General features: G+C 35.5%; 1 protein-coding gene across 2 annotated transcripts in view; it reads right to left on the bottom strand.

Moving 5' to 3' along the window:
- The window catches only part of LOC136032707 (protein Wnt-4-like), a 171363-nt gene that overhangs the window by 4577 nt on the left and 139093 nt on the right, over positions 1–27693 (bottom strand). For both annotated transcript variants that reach the window (XM_065713011.1, XM_065713012.1), the window contains exons 6-7: positions 19565–19705; positions 7362–7577 (exon numbers count right to left, since the gene is read on the bottom strand). In XM_065713011.1, the coding sequence (XP_065569083.1) occupies positions 7362–7577; positions 19565–19705 (357 nt within the window). The remainder of the gene's footprint in view (positions 1–7361; positions 7578–19564; positions 19706–27693) is intronic.

Below are 27693 nucleotides of genomic sequence, written 5' to 3'. Positions count from 1 at the left end.
CGCTATAATTTCTTTAAAATTATGAAAAGCTAACTTTTCACTTCAAGAAGACATAATACCGTGTGCTCTAAATTATAATTAAAGTATCGAAATAATTTTGGTATTGAGGTAATTGTTTGAATTGTTTTAATTTTTTCTGGGTTTAGTTGGTTAAAATGCGCTTGGTCTGTTTGTTGGTCATTGTCTATCCTCATTTTATTTTTAATATCATTTTTTTTTATCTCTGTTTCTCAAAGGATATTTTTTTTTTAAATTGCTTTTTGTTCGTCTTTAGCTTTTAAATATATACACAATAAATCTGACAGTCCAACTTAGAATATGAAATTATAAAAGTCAACATGAGTTGTTAGTCTAAAGGGTATATATATGTATGTGTGTATTTCCAAAAAAAAAAACAAAAAACATTGGACCAAAACAAAACATAAACATAACAATACCAACAAAAAACAACACTAATAAATAAAAAGTAAAACGTACTTATATATGAATCTTCGCGAAATTTTATTTATAAAGGGATACATCTTTCATGATTTATCAGCCCTTCATCAACAGACTTAGGCAGATTCCTTAAGGTCATTTTAACTCGTGATCCTACAGTCTCTTCCATCCGCCTTCTATCTGTCACCACTAACGAAAAACACTCATTTCTCAGATCTGCCAATTCCTTACAATTCCCAAAACAAAAATATCCTCATCATCTTCTCCACACATCGGACAAGGGAATGGGTTATCACTACGATCCCCAAATTTCCTATATCTTTCCCCAATATCAATCGACCCTTTTCTTAAATTCAAATCCATTTTATTTCTTCCCCTTTCAACACCAACTTAAAATAAACATCTCCCCCCCCCCAAGTGTCCTTCACCATACTATATAGACTCAGAGATCCCGAGGCCTCCTTCCGAGCCTGCCAGTGCTGTATTCATTGCTCGTGTATTCTTTCTTTTACCTGGTCAGCCACTTTGTCCAAATTTGATCCCTTACCTTCATCCCCAAAATATGAATATCCTACTTCATCTAAAATTTTCTTAATCTCCTGTGGCCACCCTACCTCTTTCTTATCCTCCAACAAACTAAAATAGACTTTCTTTGTTAGCCTTTTTTTACTTCTTAAAATTTTTATCAAAAACTTCACCATTCTTATTAACCTATCTTTTCTTAACCTACTTAGTCCCAAATCCCCTTCCAGTACAACATTGCAAGTGGATTTACAGGCCCAAAAAACTCTCTGAAAATAATTTCTTTTCATTTTCTCCAACTCCTCACTTTCTCCAAAACCCCACAGCTCACACCCGTAATGCATAGCCGTGGGGAGTTTAGTTCAAAAAATTTAACCCCTAAATACACGAATTCTTTTTTAATCTCTACAAAACCACTTTTAAATCTAAATTCACCATCTTTCCTTAATTTTTCCACCTTTCCTAAAAACTATAATTACCGTGTTCTTCTTATTGAATTCCAATCCTTTCATGTCCAAATATTCCTTCATTATGTTTAATAATGTTTGTATGTCTTTTTACCGATTGTGCTCAGGGTTGCCACTCAGCAGTTTTTTAGTGCCACTTTGGGTGGCAAAATAGTGTCACTTTCATATAAAAAGTGTCATTTTCCAAAAATTGGCCGCTCGCAATACTTTGCATCGCTTGTGTTTGTACCAAAAAGCTTTTCAAATTGAAAGTATTGCAGATCCACTTGGGATCTTCTTCTTCTTATGTTTATGAGGTCTGTGGATCAGTATGATGTCCATTCACCTCAGTTTTGGGATCACCTCGGTTTTCCGCATCTTTAAATTTTCAGACATGAAACATCGGCTATAATGTCATCTATTAACTATAAAAAGTAATATTGATTTTACTTAGGTGGTGCTAATTCTCCGCTCTGCGCAGGACTTCCATTCTTGTCAACTTTCTGGCCCTCCCCTTAAAACCCGTTAAAGCGCAAATGGTATAAAATGGGAATTCGTCCCACAACATACTTTTTTCTTTCCTTTTTTTCTGAGGAGTTTCTGCTCATAGCGCTAAAAAGGAACGAAAAAGGAAAAGAGGAAAAGCCGTCCGAGATTTTTTTTTCTTTTGATAGAACGAAAAGAATGGTCCGTAATACTCGTCTGCATTGAGAGTTTTTCATCCAATTTTTCCTCACACTGGACTATCTTGATTGTTAGAGCGTTCGGATACTTAAAAACTTTTCTTTTCTCTGAAAATACTGAACAGAATGCCCCGAACATAGATCACAGCTATTGAGGAGTCTACGATAAGTACAACTAATAGTCGATCAGACACTAACTCTTCCAAATAATTTGTTTGGCAAAAACTTTAGGATGTCCTTCTGCTGTGGTACATGGGAGACAAAACTTAAGGAAATTCTGACTTATTACACTCAAAACTTCGTGGCCAGGAAATAGCCAAAAGGAGGAAGTGCGTCCAATCCTTTTTTTTTGGTGGTGATCAATCAATAGGTTTCCAAAATGGCTGATATTTATGATTAATGTGATGATGATGAAGCATTAGATTTATAATTAATACGAAGGAGCATACATATAGTAATAGGGCGTTTCTGAATCTGCAAACAGAGAGATGGAAAATTTAAAGTGAAAAGGATATCGATGCTTCTACATTGAAAGTTTTCCTTCCAGTTTGTTTTTTTTAAACAAATTCTTTTTGGTAAAAAAGTGCTTAATGCCATTTTTGTTAAAAAGTGTCGAGATAGTGTCACGTTTTCCGGAGAGTGCCACTTAAGTGCCTAAAGTGGCACGACAGTGTCACCCGTGGCAACCCTGATTGTGCTATGAGAGCAATGTCATCAGCAAACAATAGCATGCATATTTTCGAAACACTTATCAATACTTCCGGGGCGCTTTTCTCTTTGAGGAAATCAACTATATCATTAATGGACATGTTAAACGAAATCGGTGACAGTGGGCATCTCTGTTTTAAACCTATTTGCGTCAAAATTCTTCCGGATAGCTTCTTCCTTGGTACATTCGAGGGATCGCAGATAAAATTTGAATTATCTAAGAAATATTTTCCCGGGCACTAAAAGGATTTTAGATATGTAGTTAATATATGTCTCATATAATTTATTTACACAATATATAAATTTTGTATTGTAGTTAATATAATATATTTACGGCATTCCTGTAGTGGTTATTTCAATTTTTTTGCCGCAATACTGCAAATAATTTTGAGCTTTTCATAAGAAAGTATGCTTTCATTTTGTTCCTTAGACTCTATCATTTAGGGGAACTGATCTTTAGTCAGTGGGAATATCTCTCTCTATTAGGATTAGTTAAGGTTTGATTTTATATTATAACCATCAATCGTGATAAAAGTTAAGACAATTTTCTACTTTTGTATTTCATGGTTTTAGCATCATCTGTAGCCTAGTAAAGAACGAAGTCCAGCCCAAGGAATCGCTATATTCAGGAATGGTACCTGATGTTCCGACTAATCTTATTGGTAAAAGTGCAAAAACTAATTTATGGTAATTTTGAAAAACAGCCTGAAATTCCTCGATAAAATGATGTTGGGCCGAAAGGAAGACTGTACCATCGGAAAAATCCTATTTAGGAGAATTACAGTCCCCTATCTTGGGCAACAGGAAAAAGGAAACAGGATTTTCCTTTTTCAAAGGGAGCAGTGATGTGCCTCGTTTTACTCTTTTTTTTTCCCTTCGCCCCTACTGGGAACCAAAACGCAGTAGAGAGATGTTCAAGGGCTTATTTGAAAGATTTTCCCCGAGCCATGCATTGCACCCCCGGTCAAAGCCAGAGAATCAAGAGATATGTATCTACACCTTGCAGAACATTGGTCAGCATGTGAAAAAGTTTCATTTTTTTTATTTGAAAGGAAATTACTACATATAAAACCCTTTTTGAGTAAAAAATGTAATACAAGGAACACTTTAAAAGTCAATTTACATTTCAAAGAATATGAAGACATTTCAGGAAATGAGGTAATGGAGTCAGTCGGAAATGCCATCTTCGCTCAGGGAAGCAACTGTTAAAAAGATACCTGTGTTATATCGTCTGGTATATGCAATTTTTTTCAAAAATTGTGTTTTATTTTAATATTATCTTTTGTTACATAAAAAAGGCACTAGATATGACAATTTTCTTTCAAATGAGCCTTCTCCGAGCATTTTACGACTTTGTATTTGGCACAATCACCATTGGGACAAATAGAAAGAAAGAAAACACATCACTGTTTACATGCGAAAAAGTCACTTTTCTTGTTGTTCAAAGGGGAGGAGGACTTTAATTTTCCAACATTGATTTTTTGACCATGTTGATTCCAGTGCTATCATTTTCTTTGTGATCTGACACAATTTTTGAGGGGTTTCAGGGTCTTTTCGCAATTTTCCTAATTTCTATGCAATGAGCTTTTACTGTCAAGATTAGCCGAAATAACAGCCATCGTTTCTGAATCAGCTTTAAACGCTGACTTTTCCTTATTCGCTTGATTTGAAATACTTTTTAAACTTCTAGTTACTATGGGCCGTGGCTCATTCTTTTCTAGGTTGAAGCCATAGGAGCAACCATGACAAAGAAAAACACAAGTTCCGGTAGCCACAATGCCACATTTGTTTCTAAAGATATTCAATAAAAAAAAAACAGTTGTTTCAAATGAAATCAAAGAAAGACTTAAAAACTCAAAACACCACTACTACTACTACTAATAATAACTCACTGCAGCACCAAGCCACCTGAAGCCAACACAGCTACGCACGCTCCTCCTCCAACCTAATCTATTCAAAGCCTCCCTCTTTACACCCTCCCAGGAAGTTCCCATTTCCTTTAAATCTTTATTTATGGCATCCTCTTAACCCAGACAAGGACAACCTGCTTTCCGTATAGCCCCAGACGGTTGGCCAAGCAAAAATTATTCCATATGTGAAGGGGAATTCTCTCTTTATCAGCCCCTTTTTTCTACGCTAAAGCATTATTGGGCTTTATCTTTTTAATTAAGGTTCAAAATTCCTCAACATATCACTAGAGGGCAAAAGTAAGCTGCTAAAACCACTAGGAAAACAGAAGCTAATAGCATAGGGGGAAGAAAACTGGGGACAAATCTTTGTGAACGCCCCACTTCTACCCCCTCCCTTACAAAGGACCAACAATCTTAGGTCATAAAGCTACAGTTTAGTGCCACTAAAAAGAATCCATGGTTATTATACTTTAGGTACAGGGAGATACTAAAATTTTATCTATTTTACCTATTGGTTTTCCTATATACAGTGATTAGCAGTCTGATATCTCCACTTTAGGTCAAGATGGGTACCAGAGGTCTGATTTTTGTTGGAACCAAATATATACAATACATCTTATGGTTTAGTTTCGGGACGATTAAACCAGCAGATTTCTATGCTCATTTCATGCACTTTGCATTTTACACTTTTATGCACCGTCACTCATATTGGACCGTGTGTTTCCTTAAGTTCTTGAATTCTTGTATAATAAGTCTTTTACGCTTTAATTGTCTTACAGTTCTTTTTATTACTGTGTGCCCTACTGCCCTTTTATAACCAGATTTGTAAAAGTTGCTGCGCAGCTTGATTGTTTTACAGTTGCTTTTATTACTATGTGCCGTATTGCCCTCTTATAACTAGATTTATATAAGTTGCTGTGCAGCTTGATTGTTTTACAGTTGTTTTTATTACTATGTGCCGTATTGCCCTCTTATAACTAGATTTATATAAGTTGCTGTGCAGCTTGATTGTTTTACAGTTGCTTTTATTACTATGTGCCGTATTGCCCTCTTATAACCAGATTTATATAAGTTGCTGCGCAGCTTGATTGTTTTACAGTTGCTTTTATTACTATGTGCCGTATTGCCCTCTTATAACTAGATTTATATAAGTTGCTGTGCAGCTTGATTGTTTTACAGTTATTTTTATTACTATGTGCCGTATTGCCCTCTTATAACCAGATTTATATAAGTTGCTGTGCAGCTTGATTGTTTTACAGTTGTTTTTATTACTATGTGCCGTAATGCCCTCTTATAACCAGATTTATATAAGTTGCTGTGCAGCTTGATTGTTTTACAGTTGCTTTTATTACTATGTGCCGTATTGCCCTCTTATAACTAGATTTATATAAGTTGCTGTGCAGCTTGATTGTTTTACAGTTGTTTTTATTACTATGTGCCGTATTGCCCTCTTATAACCAGATTTATATAAGTTGCTGTGCAGCTTGATTGTTTTACAGTTGTTTTTATTACTATGTGCCGTAATGCCCTCTTATAACCAGATTTATATAAGTTGTTGTGCAGCTGATTATTATAACCTGCAACTTATTATTATAAATTCTGCAGCTGCTACACGTATAAAATGTAATCTCTACATAACTCTAAAAGGTTTTATATCTTTTCATTGGTATAACAAAAAATGGATATTTCCCCTAATTGGATCTGTGGCCCGAAAACCTTAAAAGGAGAAAGAAAATAAATCCATTGCAATCAACGTCATCAATCAACCATATCAGGCCGGTCGGATGGAACTCTAAAGACTTGGCAAAAAAAAAAAATAAAATGGAATGAATTTCAAGAAATCTATTTCATTTACTACAAACAAATCTTGTATATTGAAATTATTGAAAGATATGCCTCTTGGATTAAAACTGGAATAGATCAGAGTTTCTAGAATCGATTAAATTTTTAAAATGTATAGTAAATAAATATAGTAATAAAGTAATATATAGTAATATAGTAATATAGTAAATATAGTATATAATACAGTAATATAGTATAATAATATATAAATAATAATAATAATAATAATAATATAGTATAATGATATAGTAAATGTATAATGTATACCTAACTTCTGATATTACTTTGAACTAGAATTGTGTTAGAATCAATCTCTTTGAAAATTGGCAAATACCTATATTGACAAGAAATTTCACTCTCTCCTGCCACCTGATCAAAGCCAATGTAAAACCGACAATTTTGGAGACAAGCGATTTATACTACAATTCAAAATTTTTCATTCTTTTCCTGACCTTTTATGCTTTTCAAATCCATATACAAGAAAGTTCAATGTACAAAAAAAAAAACTAAACTAAAGTCCCATTCCAGGACACAGTTTTTGGTTTTAGCCCAACCCCTTTCCCGAAGAAAAATTTGTATGTACGCTTCTCGAGAGGATAATACAATTACTTTCAGATTTCGTAATCTGAAAATCAGATTTCGTAAAGACTATAGGATTTGGGAGCGAAAATGATTAATGAAAATATTGAAAAGATAAGAACCATGAATTCAAAAGGAAAGAAGCAATCCCACCATATGAAACAGCCTTCCCTTCTTGCGTGCTTTTCTAAACTGGGGACACCCTTAAAGTATACCCTTAAATTTAAAGATACCTGGGTATTATAGCCTCTTCCACAGCATAGAAGATCACAACTGTTAGGTCCATTTGAGGTTTTGTTGCAAACCCTACCAGTTGTACCCAGCACTCCCCTCTTTAAATCCTCAACACAGTAATTTGGAGATTTATGGATATGAACCAAGTCAGTTTTGCTGATTGGTGAAATGTGCCGCTTCTTTTTCTGCTGAAGTTTTGCATTCCTTGTTGCCACCTATAAGATAAAGCTAGGTTAAGGCCATTTTTCATTTGAAGAGTTTTCTTGTTTGGTTTTAAGCCCAGAACATAGTTTTACGCCCAGAATGACGCTTGGTTTAAAAACTTGGTTCATAACGTAGAGTTAGAACTTAGATTTAGAACTTAGTTTAGCGCGTAACAAGAACGATTACAATTTTGACTCTTAGTTTTACGAGCACAGTTTAGAACGTAATGTAGAACGTAGAGTTAGAACTTAGATTTAGAACTTAGTTTAGCGCGTAGCAAGAACGATTACGATTTTGAATCTTAGTTTTACGAGCGCACTTTAGAACATTGTTTAGAACGTAGAGTTAAAACTTAATTTAGCCCGTAGCAAGAACGGTTACAATTTTGACTCTTAGTTTTACGAGCGCACTTTAGAACGTAGTGTAGATCGTAGAGTTAGAACTTAGATTTAGAACTTAATTTAGCCCCTAGCAAGGACGATTAAAATTTTGACTCTTAATATTACGAGCGCACTTTAGAACATAGTGCAGAACGCGGAGTTAGAACTTAGATTAGCGTGTAGCAGGAACGATTATGGTTTTACGGTTGACGGTCACGGTTACAGTTACGATTATGGTTAAAAAAAAAAGGAATTTCCACATTTCCTCCGAAAACTTATGACAATTTCACAAACTTTCCAGGAACCTTTTTTTCCTTGTTTCTAAATTTTCATACTAAAAAACAGTTTCGATTTTATACATCTTGACGCTAGTGAGCTAAAATCTTTGTAAGATTTTGAAACAAAAATCCTGTAAGAGCAGTACTGTTGCTGTGAACAGGAGTAACTGTTGCGCTGCATCAAAACATCACTGTAGAACCAACTCGCAGTGCTTTGTTCTTTGAACCAGGGCTGCCAACTTTTTAGTCAATGAATGTGTTCCTTGTGCATCCAAAAATCCGTCATTTTTAGCTAATTTGTGTCCATTTTGAAATCGCAAAACTTTAGGTTACTGCTTTTACCAGTTGTATTGTTGACCATAAGACCGCTTTGTAAACCTCTTTCAAATCGGCTAGTTAACATCAATTATAATTAAAACGGAAAAAAACTCCATATAAAACAGTCATGCAAAGTAACCTAGAATGAAAGCATGAAACTCATATAAACATGCAAATTCTTTACTTTGGAGAAAATCCTTTACTAACATCTCTGGCAGAACCTGGATGCTTATATATATATATATATATATATATATATATATATATATATATATATATATATATATATATATATATATATATATATATATATATATATATATATATATATATGGAAAACAAAATCCTGTGAAAAGTGATATTTTTTCACCAAAATATATATCCAGTCGGGAAATATTTCGTTTTATGTTATATATTTACGAAATGTGTCCCATTTTGCCCTTTTATGTCCCAAACTTCTAAAATGTGTTACGTTTTTGCCCTTTTATGTCATTGTGTCCTGACACATGGGAATTTGTTTTTTTGACATAAATTGTGTCCTGTTGGCAACACTGCCCTGAACTACCAATCGACGACCGTTATGTCGGCATGTTTTTATTTATGCTCACTTTTTGTATGTTGATACATGGTAATTATGGAAGAATTCGTGAAAGACAAAAAACTGTGACTTTTCATCTCATATTGCATCATTAATCAAAGATGTACAAAATTACTGGCACAAAATTTGAAAGTTTTGAGTACGGCGTACATTTTAATGATGATAACCTGTGGTATAGCTATTAGCAGATAATTATATAAACCGTTTAGTTTATTATTATCCGTAGGTAGTACATTTAAGATTCGAGCTAGATATGCCTTAACGAAGATTATTCCTAAAAAAGCAATGAAATTTAACCTCCGGAAATCTAATTAATCCTACGTTGATGTTGTAAATAATTTTTTAAACGCCCAATTTTTCTTTAAGGAGATTTTTTTGTGTGATTTGCCTCAGGTAATGGATAATTAAAGCTATTAATTTGAATATAATAGTCCTTAAATGTTCATTGTGAAGCAGTGAGATCCAAAATGGGATTTTTCTCGTATTGTATGCTTGAAGGCACCGTGGCGTAAAAAGTAATGAATTTCAACTGATTTTCATGTTTAGTCCTTTTTTAATATTTCATGCCTTTATGTTTAGTGCAGTTAAAAATAAGTATAATGTGTTACTTATGTATAAGACACAGGTAATTGTTGTGTTTTATTTTAAGCGCTTGGTAGGTATAAACAATAATAAGGACTTTTATGTTCAGTACAGAGGCACCATTTGGGGGGGGGGGTCAGGGCTGGGCAAATGCCCACCCCAGATTTTCCAGGGGGGCAAAGCTTCCACCACAAAGAGCCCTTTGCCGGCCATAATAATCCATTATGTCCAATTGATTTGAAATTACTGCACGCCTATTAACCAAATAGCGTAATTACTTGAAGACCCTTGGGATAATTACGCTATTTGCTATTAATTATTGTAAACTTTGAAAGTAGGTAAGATACATAATAAAATTCTCGAGTTCTGTCAAATGCCCATTTCCTAGATGATTACGTGACACGAAGTGAGTCGGGGGGGGGGGCAAGATGGAGTTTATGCCCACCCCAAGATTTGGTCCAAATGGCGCCTCTGGTTCAGTACTATGTTTAGTGCCGTTAAACATATGTTACGTTTAGCTTGTATTTTGTGTCTAGCGCTTGTTATGTCTCAGTTATGTATGAGACATAGGTACTTGTTATTTCATATGTTTAGTGCTTGTTAATCACGAGTAATGTTTAGCATTTTGTTTTCAGGGCAATGTTGGGTGCCGTTAAACATATGCTATATTTAGTGTTTGTTATGTGGTAGTTATAAACAAAACGTAGCAACTTGTTTTGCGTAATGTGTATTGCTTGTTATGTCTAGATAATATTTAGTGCTTTTATGTTCAGTGCTATGTTTAGTGACATTAAGTATATGTTATGCTTAAACTGTATTTAGGCCCTAAGACGTATCTAGGCCTAAGACAAATGCATTTATTAAGCATTATGCTCTATGGTTTTTATGTGTAAAATCAAATAAAAAAACAAGCCTTTTTTAACTAAAAGTAAGGAGCAACATTAAAACTTAAAACGAATAGAAATTATTCCCTATATGAAAGGAGCTGTCAACGCTTCTCTCTTTACACCAAAGTTTTTTATTGTCTTAAAAAGTAGAGTTGAGGAAAAGAGTCAAACTTTAGCGTAAAGAGTGGGGCGTTGAGGAGGGTGCAGCCCCTTTTACATACTGATGTTAGTTTTAAGTTTTAATGTCGCTCCTTACTTTCAGTTAAAAAAAACATTTTTTATTTAACTAATAAATGCTTTTGAACTAATGCCAGTTTTGATTTTGGCTCACCTTACATGAATAATTAAAACGAAAATTGCATATTAATTTTACTTTTTTTGGCTAAATGGCTTTCCCAAAACTTTGATCGGACGATTTTGAGAAAAAAGGGGGGAGGAACCCTATTTGCCTTCCAATTTTTTTGGTTACTTGAAAGGGCAACTAGAACTTTTTTATTTGCGAACGTTTCTATTAGTAATTAGCGTACGTAATGACTACGAATTAGCTTACGTAATGAACTTCTATATTCGTATATTTTTATTACGTATATGAGGGAGTTCTCCCCCGTTGTCAATACCTCGATCTTTATGCTAAGGTTCGAATTTTTCTCCAATTCTTTAAGAATGACCCCTGAATCACAAAGGCCGTATAATTAGAATAAATAGCTATTTTGAAATTACTAAAAAAAAAAAACTTAGCGTGAAGAGCGAGGGATTGAGGAGGGGACGAACTCCTTCATACAAGTAATAATTTCTGTTCGTTTTAAGTTTTAATGTTGCTCGTTACTTTCAGTTGAAAAAAACTTGTTTTTTTTTACTTAGTTTCTCATTGTTGTTTTTTTCAAATAATGCTAGAAAATCTAGCACCCCCTTCATAGAAATTCTCTTCCCCCATAAAAAACTCATTCATGGGAAGATCCTCCCACGGATCAAGAACTTTTTGGCACTAGATTTTTTAACTTCCATTAGAACGAGCCCTCTCGCGACATTGCAGGACCACTGGGTCGGTGCGATCACCTCTGGGGGAAAAACAAAACAAATAAACACTCATCCGTGATCTTTCTTCTGATAAAAAAAATGATACAAAATTTAACATTTTATAGATAGGAGCTTGAAACCTCTACAGTAGGGTTCTCTGATGTGCTGAATCTGATAGTGTGATTTACATTAAGATTCTTGGACTTTAAGGGGATCGTTTCCCCTTTTTTTGAAAATAAGGCATATTTTCTCAGGCAATATGATGAATACTTTTGATAGGAGGACTAAACTTGACACAACGTACATATTTGACATCGGCATAAAAGTGCGATTCTTTAAATATATCTAATTGGTATCAAAATTCAGTTTTTTAGAGTTTTGGTTACTATTGAGCAGGATCGCTCCTTACTTACAACTCGTTAACACGAAGCGTTTTATAATATTTATCACGTTCATGTTCAGTGCTAACCTTAGTGTCGCTAAAAAAAAAAAAAAAAATACTTGTAGTTTATTTTCAGGCTAGAAAGGGTTAGGCCTAATTGACACAGAGCAAAACTTGAGAGAAATACGAGCCAAAAACCTTATCCCACAGATATGTAGAAGAAGAGTGGGGCAGGTAAGTTTAGGTTTAAAATGATATTGTCAAAATTTGTCTTAATATTTTTACCATTTCAATAATTTCAAAAATTTCCTGAAAAGCGCGCAAACCTCAAGATTCCATTGTTACCAAGTAATAGTGGCCGTGGTATGACGCATGGACTTATCTAGCAATTTAGGGGGAGGGGATAGTGATAACAATTCCTGGGATGGGCAATAATAAAAAAAATACTTTGTTTTATAGTTGGAATAAGAAGTTCCATAAATTCAAGAAAATTTAAGATCTGGGGGATAGAGCTTGGACCCTTGAGGTCTCCAGTCTGGTTAACTTCCTGGTCTTATCTGCTAAACTTTTTGCGTCCCTCGTTGATTTCAAAACTGAAAATTTGCAAAAATGATGAGCTGAGAACTGTAAGCCAAAATGAAGAATTAAGAGAAGGATTAAAACCCATACCCCGTCATTTCCGAAGGAGATTGTTTGTCTTGTCCTTTGCGTTGCTAGAGTGTCATACTAAAATGTATCAAATATGTTAAATAACTACAAAAAGCAACAAGAGATCCATATCTCCGCGGAACTCATATTTCATAACCGTCATCATTATTGTTTATTACTCGAAAAACATGATTTATATCATGGGTTTTACTCTTTCGTCATTCCTTTGTGAGTTTTTGCTTCTCATCTCTTTTTTCTTAATTTTCATATATCTTCTTTTTTCCGCTAAGCATGCCATATCAATTTGTCGTACTATATCATCTAGTCATTTTTTCCCGTTTTGATTGAAAGATCACCTTATTTCCGCTTTGTCTGATGTTCCTCCACAAAAAGTTAATTGAAAAAGCCAAAAATCACTCCTTTTGTTTCAGCCCATTTCACGTCCTATTTTTGGTCAGATATGAAGTAATTTGTTAGATAAGGGGCTACAATTCGTTGGGAAAAACTTAAATTGGAGAATGACTTTCAACAGATCAAACCATTCATGCATTGATTTAATGATAACGAGTTTTGTTTTAGTTTGAAATTACTGGGAGGTAAAGCCCAGTGGAAACATACTAGGATGCCAACTCTCTAAGCATGACAATTAAGAGGCGGTCACAGTTAAATTCTCAGAGAAGTCAATTGAAAAGCCAAAAATCACTTATTTGTTTCAGCCCATTCCAAGTCCTATTTTTGGTTAGATATGAAGTAATTTGTTAGATAAGGGGCCATTGGCATATCAGCCAATTCATGCATTGATTAAATACTAACGGATTTTGTTTTAGTTTGAATTTACTGGGAGGTAAAACCCAGTTGAAATATAACCAGTAAAAACGTAACAAAAATTAATATAAACAAATTTTTGATGATTTTTTTGTTGTAAAACTCCTCCCGGAACAAAATCCTCAATAAGTTCTTGGCTGGGAGGTAAAACCTGATGGAAATTCAGTAGGGATGTCAACTTTCTAAACAGAAGAATCAAGAGGCGGTCACAGTTAAAGGGTCACAGAAGTCAATTGAAAAGCCAAAAATCACTTGTTTGTTCAGCCTATCACAAGTCGTATTTTTGGTAAGATTTAAAGTAATTTGTTATAGCTTATAAACGGCTACAATTGGTCAGAAAAAGTGGAATTGGAGTGTGACTTCCAATATATCGACCCATTCATGTATTGATTAATTAATGTATTTTTTTATTTGTTTGATTTTGCAGGGGGTAAAGCTTTGCAGAAATCTACTAGGGATGCAAACTATCTAAACAGGGGTGGTTCTAGGTCTGGGTAAGGGGCAGATACCCCCCTCTATTTTTCTAACATCTCACCTCTTTTTACACTCCTATTAATTAATATAAGATTAATTAGATTTCCGGAGGTTAAATATTTTTACACTCCTATTAATGTACTTAACTGACGAGTAGATTGTCACAGTTGTAATTTAGCATACCTTGCCCCCCCCTCTTCAGTTTTGTGGCCTAAAACTGCTGCTGTCTCTAAGCATAAGAATCAAAAGGCGGGCTCAGTTAAAGGGTTACAGAAGCCAATTGAAAAAGCCAAAAATCAGCAATTCGTTTTTAAAATTTTGGAATGATTTTCAGCATATCAAACCGTTCATGCATCGATTAGTTAATTTTAGCAAAGTATTTTGAACTTGTTCCATTAGTTTGAACTTGTTAGCGGTGTAAAACCTGGTGGAAACGAGCTATGTATTCAAACTCTCTAAGCATGAGGGCCGATTGCCAGTCCAGTATAATGGCCATACAAATCGATTGGAAAAGCCAAAAATCGAAACCAAACCCTATTTTGGTCAGATACGAAGCAATCATACACAAGCGTTGACAATTGATTGAATAAAGTTAAATTAATTGATTACAGATTGGGAACGTGGGTACTAAGTTGAAATTTACAAAAATATGCTTCTTAAGATATTAAACCGCTTGAGTGGACTTAACGGAGTAAGTTTGGCAGAGACCCTGATATGCATAGAAGCAAGATAATTGGTTGGCAGTGCCAATGTAATGGAAATAGTCACGAACAAACAAAAAACATTTTAAAGCAAGAGGAGCTCTCCATTCTTTTAATAATTAAATGCTGGTTCACAGGGCCGGATAAAGGGCGATTGGGCCCAATAGAGCACCGCATTTGAAAGGGCCCCGAGTTACCATCAAAAAGAACAAAAAAGGAATTTAAAATTTGAAGTAAACTGTTTTTGACGGTAAAGGATAAATTAAGCGTTGTTAAATACTCAAAAATATATGTATTTTTAGTTTGCAGTGCTGGGTAAGATTTATAATCTATTTAGTATTATATAATGTATACTTTATAATATAGAAAACTGATACCCGTAAAAGTTCATGCCAAATTTATTGAATTTAATCGGGATGTTCTTATATTAAAGATATTTTGCACTACTTAGTTAAACTAGTTTATGTACGTAAACTAGTATACATGTATATTTCATTTAGATATTTAATGTATAGAGAGGGACCGAAAAAAAATCCAGTCGGGTCCCTGCTAGTTCGTGGTAGATAACAGTGAGTAAAAAGTGACCCAATTAAATAATAACCGAAAGTCTATAAAATTCAACATCGAAACAAGTTATGTATCCCATAAATCTACTTTCTATAATCCTAGTGTAAACTATATTAAGCTTAAATGTACTTTCATTGGTTGAGGCGGGAGTTTGAAAGACAATTCGTTTTGGAGGGTTAATTTTCCTTTAAAAAGAGCCAGTGGACCAGAGTGGATTGTGATTTACCCAGAATAGCATTTGAACATGAATTAAGGTGAGGCTACGGTTAACTGGAGTCTCAAAAAGTCACATTCCTGTAGTCCAGGTCAAACAAATTTCAGGAATTGACAAACAAGCCAAATTACAACGACTATAAAAAAATATTTTACAAAATATGGGGTTCGATAGTGGGTTTAGATTTGGGGCTTGATAGTTCCCTCCTCCCTAGTTGGTGCCACTGAGAGCAGCATCAGTTAGGAGCTCTGAGAAACGATTGGTTATGAATTAAAGGAGAAAATAAAGTTAAATCAAAGGAGTCCTGAGTCTTGGCAAACAGCTAAGGGAAGAAAGATTGTAAGTCGCTATGGAACGGGTTGGGAGAACAACCTGAAATTCCCATATAGTTTTTTTTGAGGCTAGGGCATGTAAACCTTGAACTTGAACTCGAAGGAGAGAGCTGAGAAGGACTAAACTCATTCCCAGTGGCGAGTACAATTTTTCACGAATTTTTCATGAGCTGCGAACTTTGTTGCCCGGGGTGTAATTTCGTCAAAATCCAGGGGAGGGGGAGTTGGAGCTGATTGTCCCAAGTCAAGTGAAAGTGACAGTGAAAAACGAAAACCGAGCCATATAGTGCAATAAAGTCAAATGTATACTAAAGAAAACTGATCTATGCATATGAATGCTGGAAAAATGTAGGCCTATCTCAGTTTGGACAAGATTTTTGAAGACACTAAATTTCAGCAGGGGCGAGCTGGGGTCAGGGGGGCAGTTGCCCCCTGTCCTTGTAGCAAATTAAGCCTCAGGTTGTCAATGCGAAATAGTTGTAATTTTTCAGGAATGGATCCAAAGCAAAATTTACTTCTGAGAGGATTTTTTTTATGTTCCCACGTCCAAGTTATCCACTTCTTAATATTGGTAACTCAAAAGAAGTTATGTTACACAACTACAATTTTCAAGGGTGCTCATTTTCTGCCATCTTGTGTGCATCTCAGAACACCGCGTGTGTCACACAGTTTTACCACGCGTGGCTCAGTTTTCGTCACTCTTGGCATACTTTCGGCCACGCTCGGCAAACTTATTCTACATTTGGCACACTTCCACTAAACTTGGGAAGCGCCACCTGGTGCGCATGAAATCTGAAAGGGCCGATCATGTTCTTCCTCTCGGATTGATCTTAGGCATATTCTGAAAACTGCGCTTTTCTAAGATCATTCTTTTAGTTGTTTCGAAATTAGGAACCTCAAGGAATATTTTATCCTCTTTTGACAAAAATAGGAGTGAAGAGGGGATTGAAAATGCATTAATTTATCTAATTATGTCTATTATTAATTTATATATTAATTATATATATTAATATATATTATAATATATTAATATAATATGAAAAAAACTTCGTTTTCTTAAAGAGTTAAAGAGGCTGCGTCCCAAAGTCGAACCTTAAAACGTACAGGAATTAGGAGAGGCAGTTGGGGGGCTGCCGCCCCCCAAACCCCCCGTTTTTAAAGACTCTTTTGTACAGGTTTTTTGTTGTGGGGGGGACTTCATTGTTACTAATTACTAGTTTCGGCGCAATGGTTCTCCTGTCCTCTTGTGTTTAACATTTTTCGAAGTTATTCCATTATTCATTCATTTCAATTTTTTGTTAATTAAAAGAGGGCCTTTCCGAAGCCAAGAGCGGGGGTTAGGGGGCGGTAGCCCCCCACAACAAAAAACCTATATAAAAGAGTCTCTCCTAATTCCTGTACGTTTTAAGGTTCCACTTTGGGACGCAGCCTCTTTAACTCTTTAAGAAAACGAAGTTTTTTTCATATTATTTCTGTACGTTTTTCTACAATCCATGGTGGATGTAATTTAATAATTCCTGTACTCCTCGTACAGGAATTAGGAGAGGAAGTTGGGTGGCTGCCGCCCCCCCAACCCCCCGCTTTTAAATCATTGTATAAAATAGAAAAAAAAATAGATAGAATGACCGAAATGTTTCTTTTGCTCATAAGAAGCTAATATTCTGTTATATCTCAAATGATAAGCAGTCCAGGTGTTATCAAAATTATACACTTTTATTTTGATCGCTACGTCCAAAAGCCTATAATAAAGAATTTATTCTAAAAATGCCTTCTCATATAGGAAACATTTTTAAGGTTCGACTTTGGGACGCAGCCTCTTTAACTCTTTAAGAAAACGAAGTTTTTTTCATATTTTGTGAAAAAAACCGCCCGATAGGGGACTTGAACCCTTGACCCGAAGATTAAAAGTCCCACGCTCTACCGACTGAGCTAACCACCTGCATGTGTGTAAATATAACTTTTAAATAACTTTAAAAAATTTCAAATTAACATGGGCTCTTATGGAGAAATGGGTTAATTAAGTGGCTAATGCGTGGAAGGAGTTATTGGATCGAGCTGAAATTTCGCGGATAAGCTCCTGGGCCGTAGGGGACCTTAACTTGTGAATTTCAGCCCGATTGGACAACATTAAAGGGGGGTGGGTGGGGTTTGGGGGTCGAAACTTTCGGGGGGTTAAGATTTTCCTACGAAACTTTCTAGGAAACTTACTCGGAGAATTCCGCATCGAATGAGTCTTCGTGCACCCAGATCCGATGTCGGCCGTGACCTGTAGGCGTGGCAGAAAAAAAAGAATATGAAAATTAAGTGGCTATGCGTGGTTTCTGGAAAACAGGGAAGGAGTTATTGGATCGAGCTGAAATTTCGCGGATAAGCTCCTGGGCCGTAGGGGACCTTAACTTGTGAATTTCAGCCCGATTGGACAACGTTAAAGGGGGGTGGGTGGGGTTTGGGGGTGGAAACTTTCGGGGGGTTAAGATTTTCCTACGAAACTTTCTAGGAAACTTACTCGGAGAATTCCGCATCGAATGAGTCTTCGTGCACCCAGATCCGATGTCGGCCGTGACCTGTAGGCGTGGCAGAAAAAAAAGAATATGAAAATTAAGTGGCTATGCGCGGTTTCTGGAAAACAGGGAAGGAGTTATCGGATCGAGCTGAAGGAGGAGTTATCGGATCGAGGTCCCTAGGGGACCTTAACTTGTGAGTTTCAGCCCGGTCGGACAACGTTAAAGGGGGGCTGGGGTTGGTGGGTCGAAACTTTCGGCCAGATTTTCCCCATGAAGGAAAAGTCGGAGAGGGATGAAATTTGGCAGGTTTCTTAGTTGGAGCTTGGGCTACGAAATGCATCCCTCCCCATCCCTCTGCGACTACCGGAACCGAAGATCGCTTAACATTGTTGTGGTTCGCCTCTTTGGCACGAGTGTGCCTCCTTGATATATTAATTTATCTATAGTTTCATTCCAGAGAATTTTAATAGTATGGTACGGTGCATCCAGGATTTTTGTTTGGTGGGGGGTATTTTTAGGGGGAGAAGAATTTACAAAATTAAAGTGGTGTTCAAACCCGGTGACGCCCTCTAGATGCAGCTATGCACAGAGGTATGAAGCAGAAAACAAATCTCAGAGAAGCTTAGATTGTTAATGGTATTCGTGCTTAATCATTCTATTACTGAATTAACAGAAAATTTAATCTAGTTTCCAGCGAGCTAAAATATTGGGGAAAATTACACTATGTCGAAGGTCTAGATAGTTACATCTGTTAACCGTAGCAATTCTGGTATCAAATAAGTTGTAAAGATTTTATAATGACTACAAATACGGTGACCATTCCTTCTGAAAGAACTAGGGTAGTCCTAGGTTTAACGGTTCTAGCCCGTTGTCAGAATATTCCGAAATGCGTCTTGCTTATCTACGGAACTTACGGAAATGTATAATTGCAGAAATCGCCTAAAATTAATTAAATTACTTAAATATATATTTAAAGTAAAGCAAGCAGGCAGTTTGCGTAACTTCAAACATAAATTTTTCTTTTTCCAAATTAAATTCAATTAGCTTTAACGATAGTTTGTGCTCTACTATTTTGCAAACTGTCTGAATCTCTGATAATATAATAAACTAAGGAATTGGTCTTTTTCAAAGATAGAATGGGGCACAGGGACAAATTACAAAAATTCACTAGGACAAAAAACGACACCACTCATTACTTAGTTAACACCATTGCGCTGACTATGGCACCATTGTCTGTGAAAGCTCTCGAATAACTGGGAGCTTTTAAGACTTTTAAACTAAGATTTTGTACCTGGACTGCATGCTCATATCTCTGCTTTAGAATGCTTCCAACTTCATTGAAAGGTGGCAGAGTCCTCCAACATGTCTTCATCTCACAAGACCCAGAAACACCGTGACATCGGCATTGCATTCTCATAAGATTCGAAATTGCCTGGGGAGGAAAAAACCGAAATGAGTTTGTTGCTATGGATTTCAATAATATTTTTCGATAACAAAGATCGTATAAAAAGCAATAATAATAAAGCACTGCTAATGGAGTCTTGGAGACTGATTTTTGTAAATTCAATGAAATCAAGTATGGAAGGGGAAATGTGTATTTTAATCGATGCATCTGTGATTACGGAAACATTTTTGTAGTTCTGTGTGTACCTGTGGGTAGCGCACTTGACTTGAAATCTTTATCAATGAGGATGGGAAGTTCAATTCTTGGTGTCACTGGTTATTTGGTTAGGAACGTGGGTCAGTGGCGTGACTCAGTAAGGTCAGCCACAGTTAACCCAGCTCTAGATGGGCGCCTGGAGAAACCTGAGGAAGGTACACAGGAAGGGTGTACGAAAGCACTGGATTGCTGGCACCCAACCCTCCATCGCCTTCCTGGCTGAAGAGCTATGAAGGAGATCAACACCGTGAGTAGGGACTGTAAAGTCCGATGCCACATTATTTTTCGTTTTTCTTTTATATAGCTCTGCGCAGAAGATGAGAGCGGATATCCCTAAAGAACAATCAAGGGCCTGGGCGTCTGTGTTTATATGCATGTCGTATTGATTGACTCGATGGATTTTTCAAATGTTAATGGGACACTTGTCTGTTATAGCGCCTAAATTATAGTGCCTATGTATATAGAAGGTAAGTAGAAAGTAAAACATGTTTCTCTGACGCTCATTCCTAATGGAATTTCACAAAATATGATGAAAATGTAATACTTTATTAACAAATTTGGGCTATATTTGCACATTAAGGGGTGGGAGTGGGGGTGAAATATAGCAGATCTGCATGCAAAATGCATTAGGTACATTTATTCTGCATATTATGAAGTAAGAATTTTTATTAACTTCTTACCGTCCAAATACGTTACCCCCTCCCTAATGTGTAAATATATAGTCCAAATCATATTCTGTCTCTTGTCTTTGTTTGTCTCCCGCTAAGCTGAAAGAAACTAATGGAGAAACTGATTCTACTTAGCTTGTACATACATAGGCGCTATAATAGACAAGTGCCGTTAATGTTTTTCTTTACGAACAGAAATATTGGCCTACGTTATTCAATTGGCAATAAAATTCAAATTGACTTTTTCAACCATGCATCTAGAGGAGGCTCAAGGAAAAAACAAGAGTAAAAAAAAAAAACGAAACAGGTTGTAACTGTCGTCTTAAACTACTGCTTTTGTCTCATTTTTTGGTTTATTCAATGAAAAACAATTTATCGATAAACTTGTCAAACAGTTCGTGGTAACGAACTGTAGTAAGGAGCGACCCGGCTCATTAGTAACCAAAACTCTAAAAAATGGAATTTTGATACCAATAGCAACATCAAAAGAATCGCATTTTAATGCCGATTTTAAATATATAAGTTTCATCACGTTTAGTCCTACCCATTAAAGTTACGAGCGTGAGAAAATTTGCGTTATTTTAGAAAATAGGGGGAAACACCCCCTAAAAGTCATAGAATCTTAACGGAAGTCACACCATCAGATTCAGCGTATCAGAGAACCCTACTGTAGAAGTTTCAAGCTCCTATCTACAAAAATGTGGAATTTTGTATTTTTGCCAGAAGGCAGATCACGGATGCGTGTTTATTTGTTTTTCTTTTTCAGGGGTAATCGTATCGACCCAGTTGTCCTAGAATGTTGCGAGAGGGCTCATTCTAACGGAAAAGAAAAGTTCTAGTGCCCTTTTTAAGTGACCAAAAAAATTGGAGGGCACCTAGGCCCCTTCCCACGCTAATTATTTTCTCAAAGCCACAGGTCAAAATTCTGAGATAGCCATTTTATTTAGCGTAGTCAAAAAATCTTATAACTATGTCTTTGGGGACGACTTACTCCCCCACAGTCCCCGTGGGATGGGCTACAAGTTAAAGGCGATGTATATTACATAATAACAAAAGACAAGCCGGGGCAAAAGTCGAAGTTCAACATTTTATAAAAGCTCCAAGTGATGAAATAGCTATAAATAACAAAATGACAGTAGGACGGTAGCCAAGAACTTGGTACTGCATCAGCCTCTATTAAAAAAACAAAAATTTTGGTGCTATGTTTTTCATAATTTCAAAAGACAAGCCAAGGCAAAAGTTAAAGGTCCAATAACAAAAAAAAAGAAGTAATTTTACAAAAGCACCAATTCTAAATTATGGTTATTAAAAATCTTTAAGGGGTTGATTGATGCAAATGAAGAAGAGATAAATATGGTTAAAAAACAAGTGAAAGTGACAAACAAATACAAAGTAGAAACAATAGGGAAAATCTTTTCAAGACAGTGGAAATCAATCTGTGAATATTTCGGCCATATGTCCAAGGGCCGTCTTCAACACAATGCGAGAAAAAGAGAAAAAATATGTACATATAAACAAACTTACATTAAATTGTGAGAATTAAAACTAAATAATGTTATTTAAAAACTTTTTAAAAACAGCCCTAGCATCCTTACTTCAACGAAGTTCAACCAGGACTGACAAAAAGAATGAAGTGAGAATATAAACTCATTCAAACTAAAGAGAACAAGGTGATTAAATGCAATTTCTCAGAGCCAACCTTGCTTTTTTAGCAACCTGTCTCAAAAGCCTTTTCGTAGCTGGTTCAGTACTATTATAAATCGGTTTAGTAAAATATTTTGTTATATCGTTTTTAATTAAATTTGAGTATAAAGAATTTAGTGAGTATTCCCCTAAGTCCCTCTTCAAAGAAATATTATTATTTATTTTGAGAATTTTGAATGAGTTTATATTCTCACTTCATTCTTTCTGTCAGTCCTGGTTGAACTTCGTTGAAGTAAGGATGCTAGGGCTGTTTTTAATATTTTTTTTAAAATTTTTTTTAAATAACATTATTTAGTTTTAATTCTCACAATTTAATGTAAGTTTATTTATATATAAATATTTTCTCTCTTTTTCTCGTATTGTGCTGAAGACGGCCCTTGGACATAGGGTCGAAATATTCACAAAATTGATTTCCACTGTCTTGAAAAGATTTTCCCTATTGTTTCTACTTTGTATTTGTTTGTTATGGAAAGGCAGTGTGGTCTTCGTCGCTATTTTCGTCTAGCCTATGTGAAACAGTTGAGCTATGATATCTTTATATTATTAGTCTAGGTAAAAAACATGCTAATATTATCAATCAACAAAAATTTTTAGAATCCTGTAGAAATGAAAACCTTATTCCCAAGTCTTTAAGATATAAATTACATTTAAATACCCGGAAAGAAGCGCAATTTGCCCATACACTTCAGTTAAAAACCTTAGTCCATATTATTAAGGACAAAAAACAGAAACGACATATAATTTCTTCAGAGAGAAAATCGTTGGAAACTTTTTTGCTGGAAAACCTGTCCACTGTTGATTTTGCTCAAGTTGTTAGATTAGAAAGGAATTTGTTTAGCCACGATTTTCGCTTGTCCAAGGAACGCCTCTATAAAAAATTGGAAGGCTTGCGAAATGAATCTTCGATGAGAAACCGTATTTATTCTCCAAAATTCACTCCTGGACCTGCTTTTGTTAACCTCTCTTCTAAAACATTGGAACCCCAGGAAATCGAAACACTGGAAAAAGGTCCAAAATTCTCTTTTCTACCGAAACAGGTTCCTGTGGCAGATATAGTTTCCTCTCTAGAATCCGCTTTGCATAAACACTATCCTTCTGTTTCTAACCCTGGTGAAGTTAGATCTGGTCTTATAAATACCCTTTATAACAGCCAAAAAAAGTTTAAGCCTCCTACCACTTCCACACCGAAAAATTTGCACGACATACAAATACTATCTAATCTCCGAAAAGATGCTTCTATTATAGTAACTAAAGCAGACAAAAGCAATTCATTTGTTGTCATGAATACGACAGACTATGACAACAAAATTCTTTCGCATTTAAATGACACAATTACATATAAAACAATAACTCATGGTCCTACTGATCAGTTTGCTAATAATATTATAAGTTAATTAAAAGCTAAAACAAAATTGTAAAATCAGCAAATATTCAAATATTCCAGAGCAAATATTCAGGGCACGATCAATGACTGGCCACAAAAACGATCTAAATAGGTCAGGACTTTAAGAAAGAATTCGTATTTTTCGCAGGGTGGCTGTATCGAACCTATAGTTATGTCTTGACATCAAGAGAAGGCTCAAATTATTTGCAGTTAGAAGAAAAGCGACAAAACGAATCCATATATGGAAGCCTGTCGCTTGCCAAGTGCTGGGGCCCGACGACGAAGCCGCCTGGCTCTCGTTACTATTCTATATGACAGGAAGGCAGTGCAATCTTTGTCATTATTTGCTTTAATGAAGAATTGGATTTATTGTCTCTTTCATGGCTAAAAGTTGTAACTGACATTTTCGTACTTATGAAGAAAACTGTCAAATACTATTTGCTAAGTAAATATCAAAGGGAAAGCCAGGGCAGAGTTTCTTCAAGCATGTTTTGATCAGCCCAGTCTATTTTTCTCTACTGATCCTCTCTATTTTTTAGGTAGGTAGGTAATTTATTAAAAAACAATGCTATAAAATTTCATTCATCAGCTAAAAGAAAATAGTCCTCAATGGCCTGTAAGCATGGCTGACGTCAAAAACGATCTATTTCTTTAAAATATTTCACTTATCATCAAAAAATAAATAAATAAGATTAATAAACTACAAAAGAAAGAAAACAAGTTGTTCTCGATAATATGTTTCAATATGTTACCGATAATCATAAGCAAGTATCCGTAGTCTATTCCCTTATTTTGTCCTGGAAGTCTGAAGGCAAGCGTGTATTTTTTATCATAGCGACTACATGTAGTTAGAAACTTTTTTTAAGTCGACAAAGTTTACTCGTAGTTTAGTAAGTATATCCTGTTTGTTCTCATGGTTTTGGAACCAAGTTGAAGGATTCAGGATTTTCTTCTGGGGGTGTGTGTAAGGGGATATAAAATTTTGTGTTTCGAGAGCGGGGGAGATATTTTTCTCTTGTACTCCCAAAGTTGCATACACTACGGTATTTTTTTCCTTTTTTATGTCCAGCAGTCTCTTTTCCCAACCAGCATTTTTGACAGTTTTCAGATTTTTGGCAGATTCTGACATCTATGACACACAACATACAAAAATTCTTTATAAATATTCAAGCTGGTGAGTTGCAACTTCGATTCATTAATGGTCCAGTGTAAAAGTTTCTGGATATGTCTGGAACTTTTCATTTTATATATGAGAGAGCATTGATCCTTTTAACCTTTCATTTTCCTTTATTATGCTACTTGACCCTCAAATAAAAAAGAAAGCTCTCCAATGATTAGTCCCAGAGAAATTGGAGTACCTTTCATTTCTCTCTTTCCTTGTTCTTTGAGATTAATGAGCAATTTTCTAAGTAGAAAAAAAGAGGAGTAAAGAGTTTCTTTTATTTCAAAAGTGATAATAAATACCACAAGATCCCTTTTTCCTTTTACATGCTTAGAAAAATAGGGAATTTTGTTCTCTAAAAGAAGAAATATGGATAAGACCAATTGCATTACAAAGCTGCTAGGATTGATTTTATTTTGAAGCTCTTTATATTATTTTTAATTTTGCTTATAATTATAAGCTAATTAAGGATAATTATTTATCTTTATAATGAATATAATATATAAAAAATATTAAATAGAATATAAAATAAAAAAAATATAATAAATATAATAATTATAATTAAGGATCATAATTATTGCCTCCATAATATTCATAACATTCATAATTATTGCCCAAAGTGGAGAAAGCATTAAAATATGAACTAAGGAGATGTGAAATGGAGGCGATGGATAAAATTGCTGAGGATCTGGAAGATGCGGCTAGATGGCATAATAGTAAAATATTATACGGGCATGTTAATAAATTGAAAGGGAGTAGCCAATCCGGACTAGTCCCAGCTAAAGATAGAAATGGGGCCACAATTAGTGATAAGGAAAAAGTTAAAGAAAGACGGGTGGAACATTTTGAGAATGTGCTAAACCGAGATACAGTTACAGGAAAAGATATAGATGAAAATGAAAATGTTTGTGATACCTTGGATGTGAAGGAAGATTTGTTTAGTGAGGAAGAATTAGCGACAGTACTAGAAGGATTAAAAAATAATAAGGCCCCAGGTGCTGATAGTATGATTAATGAGTTCCTTAAATATGGTGGCTCTGAGGTTAGGAATAAGCTACTGAAGATTATGAACATGATTTTTGAAAAAGGGGAAGTACCCAATGATTTTAGGAAAACCTTAATTAAACCACTGTATAAGAAAGGTGACAAGAGTGAGTGTCGTAATTATCGAGGCATTAGTCTGGTCTCTGTAGGTAGCAAATTACTGAGTAATATGATACTTTTTAGACTGAGACATGCTGTAGACAAAGTTTTAAGGGAAGAACAATGCGGTTTTAGAAAAGGTAGAGGATGTGTCGACCATGTTTTCACTCTTAGGTTAATAATTGAGAAGTCCCTTCGTTGTCAAACACCTTTGGTCCTTAGTTTTATCGATTATGAGCAAGCTTTCGATTCTGTTGATAGAACAGCGTTAACAAAGGTCTTATCGTTATATGGTATACCAGAAAAATACATTAAAGTGATTTGCGCTATGTACAAGAATAATACTGCTGCGATTAAGGTAGGAAATGAGGTTAGCAACTGGTTTTGTATTAAATCAGGAGTTAAGCAGGGTTGTGTTCTATCCCCCTTTATATGGATCATTTTGATAGACTTCGTCTTAAGGAGCACAGGAAAGGCAATTGGAGACCATGGAATCAAATGGGGAGGAAGAACGCTCCTGGACTTAGATTATGCTGATGATTTAAGCATATTAGATGAAAGTGTGAGCAAAATGAATGAATTTTTAGAGGTTTTACGAGTTCAGGGTGCTAAAATAGGCTTGAAAATTAATGTTAAGAAGACTAAGTCACTAAGGCTAGGAATAAGTGAAGATGAACAGGTGACATTAGGTAACGAGAAGATTGATCAGGTTGGGAGCTTCAGTTACCTTGGTAGTATTATTAGTAAAGATGGTGGGAGCAGTGAAGATGTTAAAAGTAGAATAGCTAAAGCTCAGGGTGTTTTTTCACAGTTAAAAAAAGTTTGGAAGAATAGAAAGATAAGCCTACAAACCAAGATTAGAATATTGGAAGCTACAGTGACGACAGTGGTCAAATATGGTTCTGAAGCATTGGCACTCCGAAAAGCAGATGAAAATTTACTAGATGTTTTCCAGAGAAATTTTCTACGGATTGTTCTGGGTACCCGGCTGACTGACCGTATTTCAAACAGTAGGTTTTACGAAAAGTGTGGTTCAATCCCGCTTTCTGGGGCTATAATGAAAGAAAGGTTGAGATGGCTAGGCCACGTTCTACGGACGAAGGATGACAGATTACCGAAGATTGTCCTTTTTGGCCAACCGTCTGGGGCTACACGGAAAGCAGGTCGTCCTTGTCTGGGTTGGGAGGATGTCATAAATAAAGATTTAAAGGAAATGGGAACTTCCTGGGAGGGTGTAAAGAGGGAGGCTTTAAATAGATTAGGTTGGAGGAGGAGCGTGCGTAGCTGTGTTGGCCTCAGGCGGCTTGGTGCTGCAGTGAGTTATTAGTAGTAGTAGTAGTAGTAATTATTGCTTCGAAGCTTTATAGATATCTAAATGTTATTCCGTGGAGTAGAGAAAAAAGGGGTGGCAGGTATTCCCTCACCTGGGATCAAAATACCCACAAGCGCAAAAACTGGGAGGGAAATATGACTTTTTAGGGGTAAAACTATGCCTCTTTTTACACCTTGGCCCTAATTGTAAAATATCAAAGACTTACTCAACTCCAATTATCTTCTAATAGCGATAAAATTTTACCAGCGGGGAAAAAAAGTTACCCAACAGAAATCAATCACTAAGCTGCCTAGCTTTGTGATAAAGAGTGATTGAAGGCTCGATTTAGTGATTTTAGTGATTTGATTTAAGTGATTAGTAATTGAG

The sequence above is a fragment of the Artemia franciscana genome, chromosome 11 (assembly GCF_032884065.1).
Source record: "Artemia franciscana chromosome 11, ASM3288406v1, whole genome shotgun sequence".
Lineage (NCBI taxonomy): Eukaryota > Metazoa > Arthropoda > Branchiopoda > Anostraca > Artemiidae > Artemia > Artemia franciscana.
This window is presented reverse-complemented; position numbering and strand designations above follow the sequence as displayed.